The following is a 24,579-nucleotide window of genomic DNA, read 5'->3' on the forward strand; positions in this document are numbered from 1 at the left end:
TATATTATAAGAAAAGAACAACATGAACTATAATCTATGTAAAATGATATCTAAAACTTAAATACGTTGTGTAAAGCTAAATTTTATATATTATAAGAAAAGAACAACATGAACTATAATCTATGTAAAATAATATCTAAAACTTAAATACGTTGTGTAAAGCTAAATTTTATATATTATAAGAAAAGACAATGATTTGAAGCGCTTAATTAAAATCAGTTCGTTTGAAAAAATATGTCCACATAGTTCATGAAATAGCAGAATAAAAGCGACGAATAGTCAACTTTTTTTCTTGACAAATTTCTTTACAAAAAGAGTACGCCGTCTTGCTTCAAAAATCCCAAAACTAAATTAAAGACAGGTATTCCAAATGTTTGATTCAAAGACTTCCTCTCAAAGTCGGAAAATTTAGCGAGAAGGTTGATGTGTGAGATAAGCGGCCATCTTGAAACAAAACTCATTATTGTGGGTAGTGTTTGTACTGAGTTTGCCTAATAGTCGTGGGTCGTGGGTACAAAGTCGTGGGTCGTGGGTACGAAGTCGTGGGTCGTGGATACAAAGTCGTGGGTTTTTTCCCAAATTTCCAAATTTATCATTTCTTCACTATACTTCTAAAACGAGATTGTGTGGCTTTCTCCCTGTAAATTCGCGAACTCGACTCGAAGTATTAACGTAAAGCTTATAGCTTTTTGTCTCTATTCTCGGTTTTCACGTGACGTCACGAGCGGATTAAAACTTAGTGTCCGCCATATTGGTGCACAGGAAGCTCATTAGCATATGTCAAATCACACACGTGCGCTTATGTTTTGATTCGAATTATGCGATGTCCGAGGATTTACTCGTCGATATTTCAAAAAACGAAACCCAAGAACAGAAAAGAATTGAAGATACCTCTTCAATTGTCTTATCTGAATACGCCAAAAAGCTTGAAAATCACATTCGAACGAGATATTTAAAAAAAATCGAAGGTATTGGAGTCGACCCCGCGTGTTTACAAGGCGAGAAGTTAGATGCAGAATGTCTGCCACCGATCGAAGCCACCGATCTTCTCTCTTATCTTGTGCTGGAAACCAGCTTCTATACTTTAAGGCAGTTCAAGGCTTTCAAGAGTCTAGAGAGTTACAATCAAATGGTATCGGGCTTCATAACGAGCGTTCAAGGAAAAGCCATTGGAAATAAGTTCGTGGTGTTAGGAAAAGTTCGTCATTCGCAGCGAATGAATGAACCGCCAATACCAATTTGGATTATCGCTAATGGAGAAGGAACGATAATATCTGCCCACTGCCTTGGTTGCAAAGCAGGTCTAGCAGAGTGCTGCTCTCATGTAGGGAGCGTACTGTTCTATATTGAGGCGTGGAATCGTATACATGGAAAGTTGGCCTGCACAGAAGTGAAATGTACGTGGCTACTCCCAACTTACGTAAACGAAGTACCGTACGCTCAAGTTGAAGACATCAATTTTAAATCAGCTCGAAAGTTGAAAGACGAATTAGACGTTAAAATTGATGGTGTACAACCTTCGACTAGCACTCCGGTAGGGAAAACGAAGTCCGTCCCAAATGTCACCCCTACAGAAACGGATATGAAAACCTTCTTTGCAAAACTAAATGAGAGCCAAAAAAAGCCTGTCATTCTTTCTCTAGTGGCTCCTTATGCTGATCAATTTGTACTAAAAAGTCGGCGTGTTCTAACGATACCATCCCTTTACAATCATGAGAATCTGAAGCTGAACTACCCAGAGCTGTTACAAAAGTGCTGCAAAGTCGAACTATCTCTTTCTGATTCCGAGATAGAATTAATAGAACAGGAAACAAGGGATCAATCAAAAGGAACTGCGTTTTTTAAACATAGAGCTGGTCGTGTTGGGGCTTCAATGAGTTATTCTGTTGCCAATACAAATCCTGACCAACCATCTATCTCACTTATTAAAAACATTTGCTATCCACAGTTGTTTAGTGTGCAATCTAAAGCAATCAATCATGGAATCAAAAATGAAGGCAAAGCCATAGAGACTTACAACCATCTCATGTCTGCAAACCACAAAGATTTTGTACTGATAAAGTGTGGAGTTTTCATTGATAAGCAACATCCCTGGATGCATGCAACACCTGATTTCCTCTGTTCCTGCTCCTGTTGTGGTGATGGGTGTGGAGAAGTAAAGTGCCCTTACATTATTGAAAACTGGGACTTTGAAAGTTATGTGCTTAAGAAAAGTTCTTGCCTAGAGAAAGTGAATGGAATATTTCGACTAAAGAGAAAGCACCAGTATTATTACCAAGTGCAGCAACAATTGTCTATAACTGGTCGCCAATTTTGTGACTTTGTCGTGTGTGCATTCAGCGAAAACAAACCTCAAGTCTTCATTGAAAGAATTCTCCCAGAAACAAGTCACTGGGAAGCTATCGTTCCCAAAGTTACAAAAGTATGGCAGACATGCATACTACCTGAGATTCTTGCTCGATGGTATACAAGAAAACAGCACTTACCTGAAATAAAACCAGCAAACAAGTCCTCTGGTATTTGTTACTGTGGAATGCCTTCTCAAGGAAGAACTATTCACTGCAGTAACCCAAAGTGCCTAATAAAGGAATTTCACCAGACATGTTTGCATTTATCAGATTCAGTCCCTGATGTTTGGTACTGTCCTAACTGCCGCTTGCTAGCAGAATTTCAATGCAAAAAGCCAAGAAAAGCATCAAAGGCAAGTTCTACTAAGTGCAAACATAATGATCAAGCTTTGAAACTGGACAGTATTTGTGTATGTGGCTCATCACCAATGATGAATGAAAGGCTTCTCAAATGTCACAGTGAAAATTGCCAAAATGGAAAGTTTTTCCATCTCCAGTGTCTGGACTATAAAAGAATGCCTAACAATAGTCAAACTACGTGGGTGTGCAGCAATTGCAAGGTGTCTCAAGCAGCCAAAGTAACTGCATCTAGTTCTATTGGTCCTACCACTTGTTCTTCTTCTTCAAAAGCCAACACTGTTAGTGCTGCATCAACAAGCCAATTAAAATGTGAAAACAGTATTCCACAAATGCAAGCAGCTAAATTGGACAAAAAGGAAAGTACAATCATTGGTAATAATGCTAGTGCTGTATCTACTAGTTATTCATCAATTATTGATTCCAGTGATGATGAATCGGATGTCAAAATAACACAAGTGACTAAAGGGGTTTTAGACAAGAGGGCTTCCCTTGGTAGCCTCAATGACAGTCATTTTGACATCATTAATTCACCTACTGGATGGCTGGACTGTACAATAATTCAGAAAGCACAAGTACATCTACACAAAGTCAATCCTCTGATAGAGAGCTTTCAAAAAACAACCCTTGGCCCCATTAGGAACTTTGATGTTGTCACTTCAGAATTTGTTCAAATATTACATACAGGACATATGCACTGGGTCTGTATAAGCTCTATTGGATGTAGACCAGGCATGGTCAACCTTTATGATAGTCTCTACCATGATATCATTGCCAAAGAGGTTGAAGAACAGGTAGAGAGTTTAATGGCAGACAGCTATGTAGGCATAGAAAATGTAACAGTCCAGCAACAACTGAATGGGAGTGACTGTGGAATCTTTGCCATAGCATTTGCTACGTGTCTGGTTTATGGTTTCAGCCCACGAGACTTTACATTTGACATACCCAAAATGCGCCCACATCTGGCTCAGTGTTTGGAAATTGGTAAAATTACAATGTTTCCATCAGTTTAGAATATGTGTTTAGAACACGCTAGTGTTCACTAGCCATCATCTACTCTTTATTTGAAACAGTAATGTTGTTTTAGAAGAGCAAATGCATTAATACCATGAAAGAAATACAAAGTTGTTAATAATCATAGTAGCTATTTAGCAAATAACAGTTGGTTTCGATCCACTAGAATATTCATTACACAAAAACATATCTATACACCTATTTCATTTAAGAAAGGTTGTCATCGCTAAAGGAGAAAGGTGATAGGTTATTCATAGTTCCAACAATCACTTGTTTTTTTTTTTGTTTTTTTTTTAATGAGTTTTGAGATATCCAGTGTTGTTTGTAGCCTGAAAGAACTTTAAAGGCTTTGATTATTTGCGTTTATTTTCATATATTACACCTTCGAATCGACTATTGCCTTTGGCAGTGACAACTGTTTTTTTGAAATAGGTGATACAAAAGACCACTATATTCTATTGTGCTTTAAATGCAACAAAATAGTAGTAAATTTGAGAATTAATAATAAACAATTAAGATACACTAGTTTTCATCAGCAATGTCCAAAAATAAAATAGCTACTCTGACAGGAACAAAGCAGAAAAATATTTCTTGTGTCACCAATACATTATGACATTTTGAATACAAGAATATCCTGGTATTTCATTTTTATCTTTATAAATAAATTCAAATTCTTAAATTTTGGTAATAATTAGTATGTTTATAATCTAGTCAAATGGAATGATTGGTGGACAAAGGTTAACAAGACCAGAACACACCCTTAAAATGATATCAATGACTGGTACCTGTTCCTTATTGCTCATGAGAAAGTCAGTGCTCAGTGTCCCTTTCAGAATTGTGTACTTGCACCTCAGCAAACCGATTACCCTCTCCACATGAATTCTGACATTTGCAATTCCTCGGGTGTTCTCAACATCGATGGGGTCCAGCTGGCTCTTCCCCTTAGTAAACGCTGGTATAACAAGCTCTGCTCTCTTGAATGCCACACTTTCATGAACTGTAAATCCCCTGTCGGCCATTACTAGATCACCAGGCACAAGTTTATTTAAAATACCACAGTTTTCAGTGAGGAGCTTATCAGATGTTCTGCCACCCCAGGCCTTTGATACAAAGGAAATGGTGCCTTGTGGAGTGATTCCAATTAATACCTTTACAGTGTTGTGGTGTTTGTAGGAGCTGAAGGTCTGGGCTCTTGCCAGCAGGTTGGTAGGCCTTTCTATGAAGACCTCAAAACAATCAATAATCACTGTTGTCTTCTTTCCAAACGAAAACTCGAAGCATTGAGGCATTGTTCTCCATAGTTCATCCTGCTCAGGCCAATATATTAGTTGAGAGAGTCGTATGTCCATGATTGTTATCCAGGTAAAAAATATCCTGGAGACAGTTGGTGCAGACACTTCAAAACGGTATGCAAGATCCAAGTATGGCACATTAAGTCGGAGTTTCATCAAGACCATGACAAGTTCCTGGAACTTCGTTAAGCTCAACGACTTTCTTGCCACATGAGGGGCTACATGTTCATATACAGCTTGTAAAATAGTAGCTGAAGGCAATCCAGTGTAAAATAGTACCTTCCCATCTTCCAGCATATCTTCGCGATCGAAAGGGGCTTTCTTTGGCTGAGAAAACATATAATCTAACTCCTCAGTTTGTGTGCTTGACTCGGTCATTTCTGGATTAACTTCGTTTGTTTGTGTGCTAGAGTCAGTGATCTTACAAAGTTCCTCCAGCTTCGAAGTAATCCCGTCCAATAAATCGCCATCTTGGCAGTGCAACTTTGATTTATCACTCGCTGATTGAAGGTCATTTGCGATCTGGCTGATTTCCTCAGTTAAAGAAGGAGAGTCAAAAGAAATATTGTCGATTGTAGCGCCTTCTTCATCCAGTTTCGCTACCTTTGCAGCTGACTCGAACAATGCTCTTTCCTGTTGTCTCTTCCTTCTCACTTTTGCACGTTCACTTCGCGCGGCTTGAAGATCAGAGTTTTTCTCACTTACTACTGTTTTGTTGTGTCCCAAATTTAATGTAGGCACCCAATCGACGTTAAACTTATCCCAATTGGCAGCAGGTTTTCCAGAAACGAAGTGACGGCTGCAAATTCTCCCACTGTTGATGATTTCTTCGGATAACCCAACCCTACTAATGGCGGCCAACCACTTTCTACGTCGTTCAATCGACAGCTCTTCTGCCTCCTCTCCTTGACTTTTTCTAACCGATGGAACACGAAAGAGGGAAATTCCCTTATCACGAACACTCCTGGTATGACAATTTACCATTAAACAAAGAACCATTATAGAAAATGTGCTGAAAATATTGACTTTTAGTCGCTCGATTGTGATGAATCTCTTTTGTTTACACTATGTTGTGCACCAATATGGCGGTTAGCAACCGTTGTCATGCACCAAGTCACGTGGGTGAAAACCGAGAATTATTAGTTTATAGGTTTTTTTATAGGTTTAAATATCGACTCTACTATGCAAAGTGGTTCTCAGTAAGGTGGTTCTCAAAACTGCGCAAGCTCCCCGCGTTATAACTCAGGGTTTTTCCTTTTTTTGAAAAGGCAAACCAAGCTCTGAACCAGGCCCAAAATTAGCTAGTCACGCAAATCTTGACCTCTTGGGTCACATATTTCTTGTTTGTCATTGGTAGTCGTCAAAAGCAAATATTTCGAGTTTTGGCTTGATAATAGAAAACGAAAGGAGCATCTTATCAGATATTTCCATAAACTTTACACCAACAATTAGGAGCAAAAATAGACTATGTGAAAAGCGATCGAATTAGAAGTGTGTTGAGAATGATTCGAAATCCAAAAAAGGTTTCGTAGTGTCCACACAGCGTGAGCAATGCAGAGTAAAGTATTTCAATCTATGGCATAGCTAGGCTCTTTCCAGTCGCACCCAATACGAAAAGATACTAGATCTCTCGTATACATAAAGACATAAAATTAAAATTTGGTTCCAATAAAACTGAATAAAAGGTTTGAAACTGGTGATGAAGATGAAGATGGAGACACGTGTTGGAATCTCCTAAACCGGCGATTATTCATTCCATGTAGTTGGTGGACATGATTTTTAAAGAGCTGACTCTATTGGAATTTCTACTTTCCTTATAATTTAGGTATGGACCCGAAAAATCAAGAATAAAACATCGTTTTGATTATACTTACATCAAATCGGTTCTTCTCTAAGTTACTGAATATAACTTCTTTGACCTTCTTGGTATTTAAGCCCAACTGATACGCTGCCGCTGCATAAAAGCAGTCCCTATATACCTTGGGGTCGTAGGTAACGGTAAACCCCGCACTTTCGAGTCGTTTACTCAGGATTTCCATACTAACACAGAGAACTACTAAGAAATAGTGAAACAAGCTTTCTCGCAACGACAAAACACATAGAACGAGGAGAAACGCGATGCCGAAAACGCGAATTTGCTGTCCATGAACTTCACACGTTTGCAGCGGCTTGTCGCTCCAGTTTCTGGGTAACATCTTGTTAAAGTCCATTGAAGACTCCTCGTTGAAGCGAGACAAGGTAGAAGACTAGTTGTTGTTTTTTTTTTCTTTTTCTTTTTTTTTTTTTTTAGCCAATTTTATGTTTGAACAGCAAGGCCAATATAAATGAAATGTAAGAAAGTGCTAAAAGGTTTTCCAGGCCAACAATTTTGGTGTATTTTTATAACACTGTCACGCAAATCAGACACAGACTACCTTGCACAACCCACAATTACACCGAATTTATAGGAACAAAGCCACAAGATCTCGTTTTGGAAGTATAGTGATAAATTTAAATTTATAAATGATAAATTTGGAAAAAAATTGGAACCCACGACTTTGTACCCACGACCCACGACTTCTTACCCACGACCCACGACTTCGTACCCACGACCCACGACCCACGACCATTAGGCAAACTCGTTTGTACTGTAGTGTATTGAGGACACGACGATCTAGCGATCTGCTAACAGCTTACTGAGTGAGTGAGCGCCGGAGAGACGAAGAGTGAGTTAGTGAGTGATTCAGCATATTCAGGCCCCTCACAACAACTCGCTTCTACGCTACGATTATCCACGAGCTAGAAATGCTATTGCATTGATCATAAAGACAACAAAGGATTTTCCACGCCGAAGTTTATTTCCATTTTTTTACGTAGTCTGTAAATGCTAGTTCTTTCGTAAATACTAAAATACATTTCTTCTATTAATTTTCCCACTTGTTTAGAGTCTAGCTTGACTGTTCCGTCTATATCTGAAATCACCAGAGACCACTTTCAAAATAATTCCGAGCCGTAGTTCATGGTAAAGTAAATTTGGAAACCTTCAAATTGTATCGTAATATTATTGAATTTTGCTTTCCCCTGGGGCCGCCTCAGGATGGTTTTGATATTCGTCTATGGCAATACTATTTATACTATTCTGTTCCCATATCTTTTCGCTTTTAAACCTTCATTGCTTTAGCAACGGCTTTAATGCCCTCAAACGTTTCCATTGCTGTTGGGATAATCTGGGAAGCTGGCAAAAGGAAGCCATAGGCTCCTTTGTCTCTCAGCTCCAAAGCAAATGAATACTTGATGCCAAGAACACCGTAGGTGTAGTCTTTGCTCGCGCCAGAATTCTCGTCTAAAAAAAAACAGTGAAAAAATGCATTTAATAGTTACACCTTCCCGCCTTATACTAATCAAAACCCAGCAAACATTTTAAAGCACTCATGAAAATATGTTTTTCATTCATGATGCGTTATTACTGTTAGGCAAATTAAGCTTTGGCTTCTTCGATCGCAACAACTTCTTCTCAGGACAACGAATAAGCAATTTTCATTTAATTTCCATTAAGTGTTTTTTCTTAGTAAATTCTGAAAACTGAATAGTTAACAGTGGCAGATCCAGGATTTAAAAAAATAGGGGTTCTAAAACGGCCGCCAGGCAGAAAAAGCTGGTAAGAGTTGCTGCACAAAAGGGGGGTCCAATTTCATTCTACTGAGCGTAAAGAACGTGATTGGCGTTGCTAGGCTCATTTCCAGCGGGAAGAGATAAGAGTATCGTGGAAATATGAGTCTAGGGGGTCACCTCATCACGTTTTGTGTGTTTCTATTTATAGTACATACAGATGACGACAGATGAGGGTCCAACTGTGTACTGAGTATTGTAACCAGCATTTCGGATAGCAGAGGCCCCAATATTGCTGACTCGCATCTAATGGGGAAACAAACAAAGCAACTTTAATGTGAGAAATTTTAAAAAGGACTGGGTATGATGGAAAATAATATTTTTTGGGTCACTACACGGATATATCAATGACCTATTTTGGAAGTTTAATTTTGGCGGGAACTTTTCACACGCTGGGACTCCAAAAAGAAATCAAAAAGAAGCAAACATTCGTTAAATAGAAAATCAGTTTCACTTCTTCAGATCAGCTGTAAATAAGGCGCATGTATGCTCATACCAGCTCATCGTGATCTTTTGTTGGTACTTTAGTATATCCCCAAGGAATCATCCACAGCTGGCTGTAGGCGTGGATATCCATGTATCCCTTCAGACGGCTTCCAAGACGCTTCAGATAGTCCGCAAGATTCTTGGTTTCGATTTCAGAGAATGCGTGTGGACCACGATAAGCATCGTCACAAGGGTCGGTACTTGATCCTGGAGCTACAAAATAAGAAAATGATATATTCAAGATAAATAAGTTAAGAGATAAAGAGGTCGTAAAATTAGAAGAGGGAGAGATTGACAATTTCCGCTCATCATCAATACACTGCATATTTCAAAAATAGGACATTTGCACATAGTATCATAGCATATTAACTACAACCACCACGATCCCAATCTCGTACCTAGAACCTGCGTTTCTTCTGGCCTACGGCGAAGAGCGAGGGCTCTGGCATGATCTATTTTTTAGACCAGGATTATAAGAGAGCACGCGTTCAAAGACTTGCCAATATGTTCCCGATTTCTAATTCTTATTTTGATCGGAAGTAAACACAGAACTCTGTTTGAAAACATGATTTTCATTGATATATTTCACTTCAGGAAAATCGCGCATGCACCAAAAAATGGATTATGCAAAGTTGAATAATCAATGAAATTCGACGCCACTATTTCTGGCTTTTCACTCAGCTGATAATGGTTTTTGAATCTCACTATCTGCTCCAAATGGTGATCAAACACTGACCACCATGTTCTGTCAACCAGAAAGAATCCTATTGAAAACTTGCGATTCAGCTGATGAATATTCCGCACGAGACATGAAAAGAAGTGAAGCAAAAGCCAGCAATTGAATCACTAATATTTTCCAGCAAAAAAAGCAAAATTACCTACCTCCCCACTTGAAATCCCAATTTCTGTTTGGGTCAGTTCCAACACACCAAGTGTTCTTATTGGGACGAAGAGTTTTCCTCCAAAAACGGTACTATTAAGACAAGAGCAAAAGGGTCATTACATATGTATATGAAAGCAAAATATTAATGATACTAACAAAAGGGTATTAATGATACTGACAAAAGTATTTAATTTAAGGACCAATATAGGAACCCTTCATCTGGTAAATGACTTATCCAGCCATACTATGTATACATATATACCTATTTCACGGAAATCGTTGTCGCACCAAAAGCCTCAAGCAACAAGCCAAGACCGCAGAGAACGCCGGTAATTTTAGCTGTAATTAGTTTATTCATGGTGCATTTTCATTCATTGACTTTAAAAATTGCTCCAAGCAAGGCTGCTTGAGATGATAATTAGTGGAGAGCTATAGCCACTTGCATGAACCATGAATAAATCAATTATAATTAAAAGTACCAACGTTCTCTGGAGCCTTGGCTTGTTACTTGAGGCTCTTGGTGCGACAACGATCTTCGAAATAGGTATATATATATATATATATATATATATATATAGTATATGTATATGTATATAGGGCGAATACAATTCCCTCAAGTTTCATTTCATTGCACACCAACAACGCATGAGAAGGGGGAGGGGCTTGAATATAGATAATATTCAAAGTACAAGACTTTTCCTTAAGAGAATGGTATGCGGTCGTAAATGGGAATAAATTGATATAAGCGCTTATTTTGTTGAAAATATTGGAAGAGAGGGTGGAGATTGAGATTCCCGTACGTTGTCTACTCCCCAGGTGATCATGTCATTGATTTATCGTATTAGTCCTACCCTTTCCCAAGTGTGTATATAGCCGTCTGGATTCACTACTGGTACGATAACGAAGTCCATCTTATCAAGGATGGCTGTGACGTCCGCATCTTTACCGTATCTAGACAAAAGCTAGAACAAAATGGATACAATCAATACATCAATTGATTCATCTTTAGTGGAAGACTGAATATTTTACGTGTAAGTGTTTTACGTGGAGTTCAAATTTGTCTGTTAATAGCACACTTTTCATAACGTTTTACGGTAGCTATGTTGTATGGTGGGAAGAAGGCAACTCTTTTCATAAGATGGTTTCATTTTCCAAATGATAACATATTTATCTATTATTTCAAAACCTTCAATACACTACCGAAAGAAACTTGCTGCTCTTACCTCGCTCCTTTATATTGAGCGCTTTTACTCAAGCGACAAGGCAGCCATATTGGTGTACCTAACAATAGAAACTTTCTGCACAGTATTTGAATGGAAATATTGAGTTCAATTCCCGGAAGATAGAAAATGTATTACTTGGGTACACCAACATGGCCAACGCTCTATATATTGAATAGTGTGTATTAGTGTGTGGTTTGGATAAGTCTACAGTATTAATTACCTGTTTGGCGATGTACATGCAAGTAGCTGGAGATACCCATTCCCTTGCATGGATACCACAGTTCATGAAGAACACAGGCTTATTGCTTCGTCGTTTTCCCTTGATCTACAGGAAAAATATATTACTAATGAATATTGAAATCAGATGTCAGAAACATTAACTAAGATAATGCTTTATGGGTATATAATTCATAATTGCATGTTGCATGTTGCATATTGCATGTTGCATGTTGCATGTTGCATGTTGCATACTAAGCTTGAAATTTATTGTATTCATAAAAAATATGTCAAAAAACGTTAATAGACAACTTTTAGGGATTTTCATATCATTGTGACCATTCGATTATTGTATTCACGTCATCCATAGTGCAATTCGAGCTTGGCATGCAACATGCGACATCCAACATGTAACAAAACCTTCACCAACCATTGTTTGGAATTTTTATAGACTAATGGTTAATTAATATTATCTACCTCTACTCCTTAAAGTTCCCGTCATCTTACCATAATTCCTTTTTGATCTTTTTGTCTGTAAGATTTTCCAAGAGTGAAGACCCGGACATTCCCATTGCGATAGTATACATTAGCCAGTGTTTTGAGTTCTTGGTATATCTGTGCAAAAAAGATAAAGGCATACTGAAATCTAAAATAAAAAAAACAACCAAGATGGTTTTCGCAAAATTACAATGTGAAAATTATTTTAGTGGAAGGACGCGTACAATAGAATTCTTTGTAGAAAATATTCTTCGGGTGGGTGGAAGACAATAGTAAGCTGCAGTGTGTGTACAATTGGCCAAAACATTAAGTTACTTAAAACCCTTATAACGAAAACGTGCAATTTGAATTTGAGTAGCAACGAAATGGTGTACAGCTTAGTGTTGAAAGATAAGTACTTCGCATTATTGCATTGAATTTGAGTTCATATAATTATAATATGAATTAAGCAGAGCTAATTTTTTTCTAGTGGTTTAGTATTTAGCATTTTATTAACTAAATTGTTTAAAGGACATGTTTGCAATCATCTTCGAAATTACTGCATATTTTCGTGAGAAAAAATGTCCAGTATAACAGGTTTTTGTAACACGGTATATGAACAAAAAGAATTCAAATCGCCTACCGCACAATCACCAACCTCCTGTAACGCATTAAAAAACACCTTACAAAAATAGAAATCCTTCGTTGACCTCTCTTGTTTTTATTAGAGCGAAGGAAAAGTTGGTCGAGCGCAGTGAATGCACTACTTCGACGATATGGTGGCCATCTTGAATCACGACGCATTATGGGGCGTCTAGGGGGCTAATAAAGCTTTGTTACAGTAATGACGTCGATTGATATTAACAGCTCACCACAAGAGAATACAACAAAAGATGAATTAAGACGGCACATCGATCACCTTTACCCATAAAAGAAAGACAAACACAAGAAGAACTCTTTATATTTTCCGTCATCATTGTTTTGTTTTGCCTCCTAGATGAGCGCCGTATCGTCGAAGTAGTCCATATTAATGTTTGCAATACATACGTAACCTTTTACAGATATTTTCAATCATCCTTGAAGAATTATTGCAGATGATGGGAAAACGAGCGAACGAACGAACGAACGAAGAACGAACGAACGAACGAACGAACGAACGAACGAACGAACGAAGAACGAACGAATGAATGATTTAATTAATTAATGAATGAATGAATGAATGAATGAATGAATGAATGAATGAATGAATGAATGAATGAATGAAAAAACAAATGAATGAATGATAAATAAGAATAAACAAACAAACAAAACGCCACGCCATGGTGTTCTTGCGTCCCCATGGTAACGTCATACTGACCTCATCTAGTGGATGATATTTGCTGTACCAACTGACTCCAGACCGAGCCGCCGGTGCATTTTCTCTGTCAACAAGGTTTTGTACATCAAAGATCTGAATGGTGAATGTCAGTCCACGTTGACTTAAGTATCGCGCCAGTCTCTTGTAATCTTCGTTTGTGACGTGCATGTCCACAGGGTGCCCAGCATGGGATGGCCATGACCAGAACTCGATCTAAAGAGCGACAGGAGAAGAGAAGAATAGGGATTAATGTATGTATGGAAAAAATGCTAAAATAAAAAGAACTTTATACAAATTACCCTTCTTAGATCTCAAAATCTTCACTCACCTTGATATCTTTGGATGATTGCAAATTCTTCAAGTGACCAACTTCTTCATCATTTTGTGGAGTAACCCTGATGACTTTGTTGCTAATAAAATAAATTAAAGGATGATAAAATAATAAGGTATTAAATGTTTAAAGTTAGAAAGGAAGAGAAAGAAGAGAGCGAAATGGCGGATGGGAAAGAAATAAGGATTGACCAATTTTAAATATCTTATACTTTTTCTGTCATTAAGTCTTACTTATTGAGGATTCTATCTTTACAGATGAATAATATTCTCGAGTGGGAATTCTTAGCAGCAGACTGAGAAAATTTACCCGATCAAAGAAAGTTGAACTAGATTGTCCCTTCAAAATTACACAAATCGTTGATGAAAAATAATGAGAAAGTAATTAATATTTGTTTCTCACTTACTTCCTAAACTGCGTGCACTCCACAGCCACGAAAGCAAGAAATATCGTGAGAAAGGCTTGCATGTTGCTCCACTGGTTAAAATGATCACGACGGACCAATATTCATCAATGACCTGTTTTTATACCTCGACCTAATTCACTTTATCACATTCAATACACGTAACAAATAACAAGCAGAATATTCATCCTTTGTTGTCTTTGCTACGCAGCTGCTTAATCTTGTTCTATTCTTCTTTATTTACTAACATGAACTTTAAAAAACCTAGTTTAAATGGGTCAATAAAAATCATAAAAATCGATTCACAAATTTACGGATCAGTTTTTATTTAACGTTGGAATCTTTTTTAAAGGACTTGAAATATGTAATTCTAATATTTAGGTCTTGAATCTGGAAAGAGTTTTAAGAACTGCTTCTCAGGAGTTTTTTTTTTTCTCGCCTGGATCTATTGTTAAGACTTAGTTTTGTGTGTTCTAGATTGTTTTCGTACATACAACCCAAAACAAAGGTTGTAGGAGTTATTTAGGCAACCAGCTCCAACTGTTTCAACAAATTTAAATCTATACGGGATGTCTTTTCTGTGTTAAATCTTCTGTGTGTATCTAGTCTGAACCTTAACTTGTGAGTTTACTCAATACTCTGTGTTTTCAGAGAGAATTGGCCAATCTTAAGACAAAAATAGCGGTTTTTTGAAGGTACTTTTGAGTATAGTCGAGTTGACAGAACCATATGCTACGAATAACCTAAAAATGAATAAATGAAAGTGTTAAGAAAAAAGAGGTATAATTATAGCATATGAGTGGCATATGGCGGAATAACTCGGTTGATTGATCATTTATTTTCTATATCACCTGCATTAAAAATGAATGAACTTATTAATCATGAATGAATGATCTCCAAAAAAAACTAACCATAATAATAATAATAAATATGATTCCAAACGATAGATAGGAGACAATTTCGTGTGCCCGACTGACAAGTGATATTATATATTTTGTTGGTTAATTTATTACTTCTCTTAGTTGCATATGGTTGCATTAATAATTGATCATCTCAACTGAGGATTGAAATTAAAATAATAACAGTAGAAAAAAACACAAACTGACATGCGCAGTTGGAACGTGGTTGTTCAAACAAAAGCAGTTTACAGTTCTCAAGTTTACAGAAAATGTATGGGACTAGAATTTCAATCATCATTAGTTTAAATATTAACTGTTGTAGTAAAGTGAGTTTTGCGCCAATATAAAGTCGTTTGGCTATATAATATCATACAGTGCGCAGTTGGAACGTGGTCATTCAAACAAAAACAGTTTACAGTTCTCAAGTTTACAGAAAATGTATGGGACTAGAATTTCAGTCATCATTAGTTTAAGTATTAACTGTTGTAGTAAAGTGAGTTTTGCGCCAATATAAATATACATAATTTTATCAATAAAAGCCAATACTATGATAAGCTCTGTCTTCAGATTGGCTCACGAATTATTCAAATACCATCTGCATAAATTGCCTACCACTCTTCTCAAGAAATCGGTCAAAGGCACAAAGTTTGCTTTGTAGCCCTCCCGACCCTCCCCCATAATCTGTGTTCCATGATGACCCTGTCTTCTTCAAAGTCGCCAGGTTTCTTTTGCGCATTTTCTTCTGATATTAAAACCACTAAGTCTCTTTAGGGGAAGCATGCACTATCTTTCAATCAGGATGGCGGCAAAGGCACCTGACCAACATGACGCGTCGCGTCGCATTAACTTACGAACCGGATAGTTTGTCCCCCATATCTAATTAGCATAACAATGAAGTAGAGATAGCATAATACTATTCATAATTTTGATGTGCATCTTAAAGTGACTGACTGCAAAATAAATCACAAAATAATTGGAAAATTTTCTCAGATCAGTATAAGAAATTTTAGGTGACAGAATTTAACGCTATGGAGTGGTGGTGGTTCAATATCAAAGAAGAATGGAAATTCGCACTAAAAAAACTTTTAGTACTGCTTCTGTGCTGGCAAACTTTGGGAAATCTCTCGACCAGTGAATATCATCTCTGATCACTAGTCGATAGACCAATCAAAGTGTGTAAATCTCTCCTTTCAAGTCAAAAATTGTGCATTTATTTTCTAGGAGGGGGAAGGCCACTAAATGTCTGCTAAGTCAAAATGTGGGGGGGGGGGGGGGGGTGATGAAATAATTCATACTGTATAAAGTTGAGGGTCCAGGACTCAACAAATTTCAAGAGGTGTGTCACTTATTCATATGCAGACGGAAGAAAGAGGGGCTAAAAGATTTTACATTAATGTTAATAGGGATTCCTCCGTCCCACTCCCTCTCCTAAAAAATGAATGCCCCTTAAAAGAAATGATTTATCGAAGAAAAATGTCTCCTCGTTAAACATTAATATTTTTCTATTCTATTCATTTTCATTCTGAGTGTCATTGCGAGTCAATTCCTTGAAGTAAGAATCCCATTCATATCGATCCTGAAAAAGCAAGGATGATGAATAAGAATAAACACCTTTGTAAATATTGATCGAAGGGTGGAGAGTAAGTGTTTAATCGTCGACGTATTCACAGAGCTGTCTCGTATAGTGATATCCTGATGGCTGGAATGTGTTGTTGCATATAACCATCTGAAGAAACATCTTCTTCGTCTGGGCAACTGTGCTCATATTGCTTTAAAAGCTGGGAAAATAGAACCGTTATTGAAAAAGATGATATAAAATGGGTTGGTGACTATGAAATGTTGAGTATTCCAAGCCTGACCTCTAACCATGGGGTTAATGTGGATTTCCTTGCTGTTGCTCGTTGCAACCGTATGTGGTGAAGCAGAAAAACCTTTTAAAGGGTAAATAATAATAAATATAGATATTAACTAATAATTCAATTCCAAATTCAGTTGTAGTAGTGAATGTGTGGCAAAGCTGAGACTAAGGCTCCGCCAATGCCACTTGCGACTCAAACTTGTGTCTTTTTGGCAGTCTTTTTCTTTAGATTTTCTTCTCCCAGCAATAAATGGCCGTATAGCCACCGTTACGGTTGGTGTTAACAGGACACCTTTTTCACAGTCAAAAACATTTCACCCTCCGCAAAACTCTTATTTAACAAATAAATAATAATTGCCTTTTTTTAACGACTGATGTTCAAATCATTGCTACAGCCCTGTAAATTCCACGTTGGATACTGTGAATAAAGAGGCACTCTGTAAAACTGGATGCCATCTGTTTGAAATTCATTTCTCGTGAATTTTGCTATTATATTATTAAACGTATTTCGTATTTTTCAGGGACAAAGTCATTCGTGTAACGCCAAAAGATGAGAGAGAACTGGCTGTTGTATCTGGTCTCGAGGATCACCCCACGATCAAGGTATATGTTAATAAAATTAAGGGTAAAAAGATCACATGAATATGTTTCTTTACAAAAAATTCTGCGTATTTTTTTCAGGTCAGCTTTTGGAAGGACGCATTTCGCCCAGGTATGGATGCAGATATTCATGTCCCTGCCAAGCACTACAGCGCTTTGGTGAAATATCTTCATGGGGAAGGAATCAAGTTTGTCATTCAGATCTTTGATGTGCAAACTGAGGTGGAGATGGAAGAAGTCAACCTTGGAAGGGCTGGAGGTTTCTTCTCAAACTATCAGAGGCTTAATGCGGTAGGATGAAATAGAATGGTTTTTTAATCAGGGAGTGAGGACCAGAAAAATGTTTATGTGTATAGGGGAGGGGAGGGGAAGGGGGAGGGGAGGGGAAGGGGGAGGGGGAGTTGAGGCAGTCGGAATGGCTTAAAAGTATTAAAAAAAGAAGAAAGAGAAAGAGAAAATGAATATATAAAACAGAATAAAATGAAATGAAATGGAAAGAATAGAATAGAATTGAATACGATAAAATAAAATGAGATGAAATAAAACGGCATTGGATAGGATGTGATAAGATGAAATGGGAACGGGATGGGATGAGGTTAGATAAGATTACAAGAGATGGGATGGGATAAAATGGGATGGGATGAGATGGGATGGGATGAGATGAGATGAGATGAGATGAGATGGGATGGGATGGAATGAGATGGGATGGGATGGGATGGGATGGGATGGGATGAGATGGGATGGGATGGGATGAGATGAGATGAGATGAGATGGGATGGGATAGGATGGGATGTGATAAAAAAGAAAAGAATAAATTAAATATTGTTTGTTGTTTGTTTAGTTGTTGTCGTCGCTTTTGTTTTCTCTTTTAATTTTCATGTTTCATTTTTTCTGGTCTTTTTTATGCGAATGAAATCAAGCTTAAAGTTCTATTTCATTGAAATCACCATTTTTAGCCTTTGAAAATAAAACTTCTGTCTATGATAATTTGATTCAAGTTTCATTGAGTCGTTGATAGCTTCTTTATGCTTTTCCTCGTAACATTTCATCGAAATCTGAGCTCTTAAAAGGTGTAAAAAATTGTCTGTCTGTCCCCCCCGCCCCACTCTAAAATTCTCGGATCCGCCATTGATTGTCTGTCATTCTTGAAAGTTATAGTTATAATCAATAATTTTGCAATTTTCAGATTAATGATGAGTTAAGAAAACTAGCCAACCAGCCGTCTAGTGTCCAGAGAAGAGTGTTCAGCGTTGGCAACTCTTACCAAGGAAGACCACAGAATGCTATTGAGGTAACTAGCGTAGTGATGATTATTAACTCTGATCCTTGGATTCAAATGAAGCTTGTGGCTCATCTGAACATAATTTCTATAATCGCCGAATCGAAAAATTGCGACCAATTTGAACAACAATTGTTCCGCACTGACTAGCGACTGACTAGCCTCTCATACTCCGACGAAGGACTAGCGTCCGAAACGTCAGCAAGTTTTTTCATCTTTTCACGGTGTAAAATTTACCCTATTGTCATTACTGATTCATTAGAAACACCGACGCAGCTCACACTAGTTTTTAGCTAGTTATCTCTTTATACATGTGAAACGGTTTTTATGTTTCCACAAGAGACTAGTCAGTCGCTAATCAGTCCAGAACAATAGTTATTTAAATTGGTCGCCATATTTCGATTCGACATATGAAGTTGCACAGTATTGGAAATGGTATAATGAACGAGGATTTTTATTAATAATAATAAAATTTATTACAGTCTCAAAGCTTCTAGCTTGGCACACGTGTCTTGCTGATCGGGGAGACCAAAACAAAGTTCACATTCTTGTATATACTATTTTATATATATATCACTTCAAAAGCAGGCAGAATTCTTTTTATTTCACTTTTCCGGCTTATATATTATTTTTAACGGTTTTACTTATTAAATAATCACTTGACGCAGCCATATAATGCTAAATAAGTAATATTTAAAGGAGTATGTATATATTTTCAACCTTCCCAGATTAAAGGAAAATCTTTCAGCAACAAACCAGTGTTCTTCATGAACTGTGGTATTCACGCCAGAGAATGGATTTCACCAGCGACATGCATGTACATCATAAGCCAGGTATTTATTTTAATTACCACGAATGCATCGAATTACAAATCAATACAGGACTATACTACACTTTTGTAATACCAAGATACTATTTTTGGAGTGCAGGTTACGTCATAGCCGCCATCTTGAACCAATATGGCGGCTGTTTAACTTTCTTTATATATCTCGAGGGATTTTCAATCATGTGGTTCCACTTGAAGAATATTAAAGAAGTCGAAATTAAAAAAATAGCCTTACGTTTCATGAGTTTAAACTTTCGTAGTTCCTAAAGTTCATTTGTCACACAAAAAGAGTCAAATTTGGATGGGTTTGCAATAGCACGTAAGAAGTTTTTAGACGACACTGCAAAACGATTATAAGCATGCGTAGACGTTTCTCACTTATGCCGATTTCAGGACTTTATTACATTTATGTTTCCTGAAGAATTTTGAATTAAAACAATCGCATAAGCCGGACATAATTTATTCTACATATGACTGTGAATGACTATTTATTGTTTAGATTCTTACGATTTCTATGTATTCACATGACAGTATGAGTTGAGAGATGACATATATATGTATTTTTTTTTCCATTTCATTTAGTTTGTTAATAAATACGGAAAGGACGCAAGTGTAACGCAAGTGTTGGACAAAATGGATTTCGTAATCATGCCAGTATTGAACGTGGATGGCTATGAATACACCTGGAGAAGCGTAAGCACATCAACAAATATATTTAGCATAACTTGAATTTGAAATTTTACGGGCTGTGATTGGTCGAGTCACCAGTGATTATGAGACGATAATCATTGATCTTCAGCGGAAGTAAAATTATCAAAGCGGAAGTAAAAATGAAAATGGATTCTTATCCTGAATTTCGTCTTTTCTCTCATATTCAAGTCTAAACGTATCTTAAAGATAATATTCACCTTAGGCTTATAGATATACACGACTTTCAAAAATGGCCGCCCAACTCGGTTGGGACTAGGGACAATTGAATGGAAGCGAGGTAATTAAGGCCTCATTAGTAAACAAAGTCTAATCACCCTTACTTCAAGACGCTTAAAAGAACTCGAATTGGTGAGATGAATGACTTTGACACAAAATATCGTACTGAGTAGACTTTGTTTACTAATGAGGCCTTACTTATAACTCGCTTCCATTTAATTGTCCCTAGTCCCAACCGAGTTGGGCGACCATTTTAGAAAGTCGTGTATTATCTGTCAATGTTCACCATATCGTAAACATGTGGGCTTTTTGTTTTCAAAGAGTTCAAGAAAGTATCGCTTTTGGCGAAAGACACTCAAACCAAGTGGCGGATGGTACAACTGCATTGGCACAGACCCCAACAGGAACTGGGGACATAATTGGGGATGTAAGTTATATGACGTGAGGAAACTGAATATAAATGTAACATATATCAAACATTGAGTGTCGTATTTCCCTGTGTCTGTTGTCTGCGAGACAGACCCATGAGTTAGCATCGTCCCCGTATTTTTCCTCGATTTTACAAAGTTTTTCTTTTTTTACTTGTCTTTTTTTCTTCTTCTTCTTCAAAAATGTTCATGTCGAATTCGTTATAAAACGACGGCCTTTTTGTTTGCCGCTTTTCCGCACAATCCAATTATGGAATTGATCATACCATATATAGAGTAAAGCTTGATATGAGAAAACGTGGTCGTGAATCCTCATCTTTGCCATAAAATGGCATGGAACACGCAGCACAGTGGAATAGTCCAAAGGCATTTTCTTCTTCTTCTTCTTCTTCTTCTTCTTCTTCTTCTTCTTCTTCTTCTTCTTCTTCTTCTTCTTCTTCTTCTTCTTCTTCTTCTTCTTCTTCTGTGAGATGAGATAATGATCCTCCGATGTATTTATTTGAGATGCACATTCAATATGAAACATGCGATAAGACTTTCTATTAGTGAAACAATGTTATGAACATTATACAGGCATCACAGGTATCAATGCGTATGAGAATATATATGAAATATATATTTGTACTGCGGTTGTATCGTATCAAGTTGATGTGATGCTCACAGTATATGAAGCAGCTTATGCAGCTGCAAATTGAAAGTTCAATTTCATATATTCTCATACAATTATATATCTTTCCTATCGGGCCGATAAACCCATCTAATTTGTTCTTGAAGTCTCATATAAGACTTGGTAGCTCAGTGTTTAGAGCATGGCACCGGAATCGCCAGGGCACGAGTTTAAAACCCAGAATTTTTCTGAGTCTTTTAATTTGCAGCTGCATAAGTTGCTTCATATACTGCGAGGATCAGCTCAACTTGATACATCATGTTGTATCGCTAGATACATCTAATTGATGTACTTTTCTTGTTGCATTTCGCCCTCATATTCTAAAAGCGTATTCCACAAAAGTTATTATTAATTCTATTGTATATTTGCCGCCAGATCCTGGTGCCAGTTCCAACCCCTGCTCCGATACCTACCGTGGAAAACGTGCGTTCTCTGAAATCGAGGTCAAAAATGTTGCCGACTACATGCGTCGTCTTGGAAGCCGTCTGAAGGGATACATGGACATCCATGCCTACAGCCAGCTGTGGATGATCCCTTGGGGATATACTAAGACTCCAACCAGAGATCATCAGGAATTGGTAAGGAACCTTCCCTCTCCCCTCCCCCTCCCCCTCTGTATTTTTAAACTACATGCTCAGTCTTCCGATAATAAGTCATTTGCATTATAGCGTCATTAACTATCACTACCAGACTCCATGTTTTTTCACACCAATTGTCCACCTAGGTTTATGAGGGAATACAAATTTGAGAAAGAAAGAAACTTGACGAATCATTTTGGTAGTGGGAGTAAAATGACACCATCATGCAAACGAGCTATTGCTGTAATACTTTTGATTTCAATATTTACCATATATATATATGGTTGCAATTGAAGATATTAAAAATCCACGTGATCACAATCATTATCATCAGCATTATCATCATCATCACAATCATCATCATCATCATTATTATCACAATTGTCATCATCATCATCATCATTATCACAATTGTCATCATCATCACAATTATCGTCATCATCATCAAAATAATCATCACAATCATCATCATCATCATCGTCATCATCATCACCATCATCATCATCATCATCATCACCATCATCATCATCATCATCACAATTATCATCTTCATGATCATCATCATTTATTTTTCATCATTAACATCATTGTGGTCATCATCATGCCTATTTTTTATTATTCCAAACAACGTAAAATTCTTTAAAAGTCCTTTTTTAAGTTCTAAAGCATTTGTTTTAAGATGCGAGTTTCTAAAGCTGGCGTTGATGCTATCCAAAGTAGTGGATTCAACACATACTACCGTTATGGACCATCATCTGTCATTATATGTAAGTAGAGGTGAACTTGCCATGTGAAACATTGCCATTGTGATGTTAATGTGCAAACTATTTGAACAATAGGTTTAGTCACTTTGCTTTATTGGATTGTCCAATAGATTTCTGGTTGGCAATATAAATAACAACCTCCGATCAAATATGTTTTAGTATAGAACTCTCCGGCTTGGGGTAATGTTTTCCCATGTCAGACCACGTGTCATTCCCTTGAGAATAAGATTCTCTGTTTGAGCTGTATCCATATTCATGTGTCTTCTCATGTGCAACCGAGCGCAAACCTTAAACAAAGAAATGATACTCTAGGGAATGACATGTGGTCTGAAATGGGAAAACATTACGTCAGAGCCGAAGAGAGGTCTATTTAATGAAAGAGCTCCTGAAACGGAGTAGAACTTTCCAGAATTCGGTTGATTAATAACCACAAAATGTTAGTTCCAAATCGAATACAGAACGTAAAAAGTAAAGTATGAACACATTGTCAATTAAAATGGTGTAATTAGAGGTTTTGAGCCATCAAGTGACGGCAGCCATGTTGGATGGCAGAAACAATACACACCCCTTACTTACAGCATGATGGAATGTAGTTGGAATGTAGCTTGATTGAAGGACATAACAATTACAGCATGATGGAATGTAGTTGGAATGTAGCTTGATTGAAGGACATAACAATAGGTTTCCAATTCTCAGGAGATTAAAGTTGAGTTCCAAACTGAGCAGCTTTGACTGACGACACATACAAGGGGTTAACAGTTATTTAACATGACAACAAAATACTTCCCAGGAGTAAAGAGATTATGTTTTAATTGAATCGATATATTTTTTATCAATAAAAGGGTTTTTCACGGGGGTCGGATAAAGATGCAATACTTAGTTTGCACACGCACACAAAAAAATTTAAATTTGTAAAAATCAACTTCTAAATTCCAGTAGAATCCAGTGGAAGAAGAGCCACTCTGTGGAATCCACTGTTAATCCCATTATTATTATTATATATTATTTCATTTTTATTATTATTATTTAATATCCAAAGGAGAAATATTCCATGGGTTTGCCTCACAATATGTCTGCAGGGAAACGTCACCAATGCTATAATCAAATTAAAATAGATTGGAGGATTGAACGTTTGAAAGGCAAATACATTAAATATAAGACTTATGCTGATTTACGTTCGTATTTTATTTCGTCGTTTCAGATGAAAACTCTGGAGGTAGCAAGGACTACACTTACGGCAAGCTGGGAATCAAGTACTCATTTGCCTTGGAACTGAGAGATCGTGGCCGCTATGGCTTCCTTCTCCCACCTAATCAGATCATTCCGACCGGTATTGAGACCTTTAACGGGATATTGGCAATGGCAAGAGAGATGAGAGTTTAGTAGGGCACAACAATGCTACCTGTTGGTTAAATTTGCAGAGGATTTATTTTGCTTGATCTTGCACAGCTAAAAGAATGAATAAACTAGAGGTACTAGATATTGTTCCGATGTGTTGTTGTCAAACTGACTAATTTCTTCACTCACTCACTTAATAAAAATTCAGTATCCACTTTCAATTCTGACTCAAAAGTTTTATCATTCACTTGACCATTCCCATTTAATTATTAGAATTAATCAATTAGGCACGGTTTACACAGTAGTTTCTGATTTGATTCCCTGTTTACACGGACCGTTTCATTCGACACCGTTTCATTTTCTACTCGCCTTGAGTTTTC

The 24,579-nt window shown here is 37.1% G+C and overlaps 4 protein-coding genes and 1 long non-coding RNA gene across 5 annotated transcripts; 2 read left to right on the forward strand and 3 right to left on the reverse strand.

The window, feature by feature from the left end:
* The first annotated feature begins 702 nt into the window (after nucleotides 1-702).
* LOC148908763 (uncharacterized) lies at nucleotides 703-4,398 on the forward strand. The gene has a single exon (XM_089035028.1). The coding sequence runs from the start codon at nucleotides 824-826 to the stop codon at nucleotides 3,716-3,718; it is 2,895 nt and encodes a 964-aa protein (XP_088891154.1). The 5' UTR covers nucleotides 703-823; the 3' UTR covers nucleotides 3,719-4,398.
* Nucleotides 3,714-6,142, reverse strand: LOC148908764 (uncharacterized). The gene has a single exon (XM_089035029.1). It carries the CDS (start codon nucleotides 6,008-6,010, stop codon nucleotides 4,427-4,429), a length of 1,584 nt encoding a protein of 527 aa, XP_088891155.1. The 5' UTR covers nucleotides 6,011-6,142; the 3' UTR covers nucleotides 3,714-4,426.
* Nucleotides 6,143-7,829: 1,687 nt separating this feature from the next.
* LOC116293345 (carboxypeptidase B) lies at nucleotides 7,830-14,197 on the reverse strand. Its single transcript, XM_031700764.2, has 10 exons — nucleotides 14,039-14,197; nucleotides 13,630-13,711; nucleotides 13,302-13,514; nucleotides 11,975-12,082; nucleotides 11,472-11,576; nucleotides 10,880-10,990; nucleotides 10,028-10,118; nucleotides 9,156-9,358; nucleotides 8,818-8,905; nucleotides 7,830-8,333 (listed from the first exon to the last, which is right to left on the reverse strand). The coding sequence occupies exons 1-10, from the start codon at nucleotides 14,098-14,100 to the stop codon at nucleotides 8,152-8,154; spliced, it is 1,245 nt and encodes a 414-aa protein (XP_031556624.2). The 5' UTR covers nucleotides 14,101-14,197; the 3' UTR covers nucleotides 7,830-8,151.
* A 139-nt stretch (nucleotides 14,198-14,336) lies between these two features.
* LOC116293339 (uncharacterized) lies at nucleotides 14,337-15,762 on the reverse strand. The gene is made up of 2 exons (XR_004196800.2): nucleotides 15,547-15,762; nucleotides 14,337-14,778 (listed from the first exon to the last, which is right to left on the reverse strand). It is a non-coding gene; the product is annotated as an uncharacterized LOC116293339 (long non-coding RNA).
* Nucleotides 15,763-16,730: 968 nt separating this feature from the next.
* Nucleotides 16,731-24,341, forward strand: LOC116293333 (carboxypeptidase B-like). The gene is made up of 10 exons (XM_031700751.1): nucleotides 16,731-16,875; nucleotides 17,314-17,395; nucleotides 17,474-17,683; nucleotides 18,579-18,683; nucleotides 19,400-19,504; nucleotides 20,080-20,190; nucleotides 20,746-20,851; nucleotides 21,895-22,097; nucleotides 22,777-22,864; nucleotides 24,063-24,341. The coding sequence occupies exons 1-10, from the start codon at nucleotides 16,802-16,804 to the stop codon at nucleotides 24,242-24,244; spliced, it is 1,266 nt and encodes a 421-aa protein (XP_031556611.1). The 5' UTR covers nucleotides 16,731-16,801; the 3' UTR covers nucleotides 24,245-24,341.
* Nucleotides 24,342-24,579: the final 238 nt, after the last annotated feature.

Source organism: Actinia tenebrosa, unplaced genomic scaffold (genome assembly GCF_029948245.1).
Source record: "Actinia tenebrosa isolate PJP-AT-01 unplaced genomic scaffold, QUT_ActTen_1.0 PGA_scaffold3__52_contigs__length_22856419, whole genome shotgun sequence".
Taxonomy (NCBI): domain Eukaryota; kingdom Metazoa; phylum Cnidaria; class Anthozoa; order Actiniaria; family Actiniidae; genus Actinia; species Actinia tenebrosa.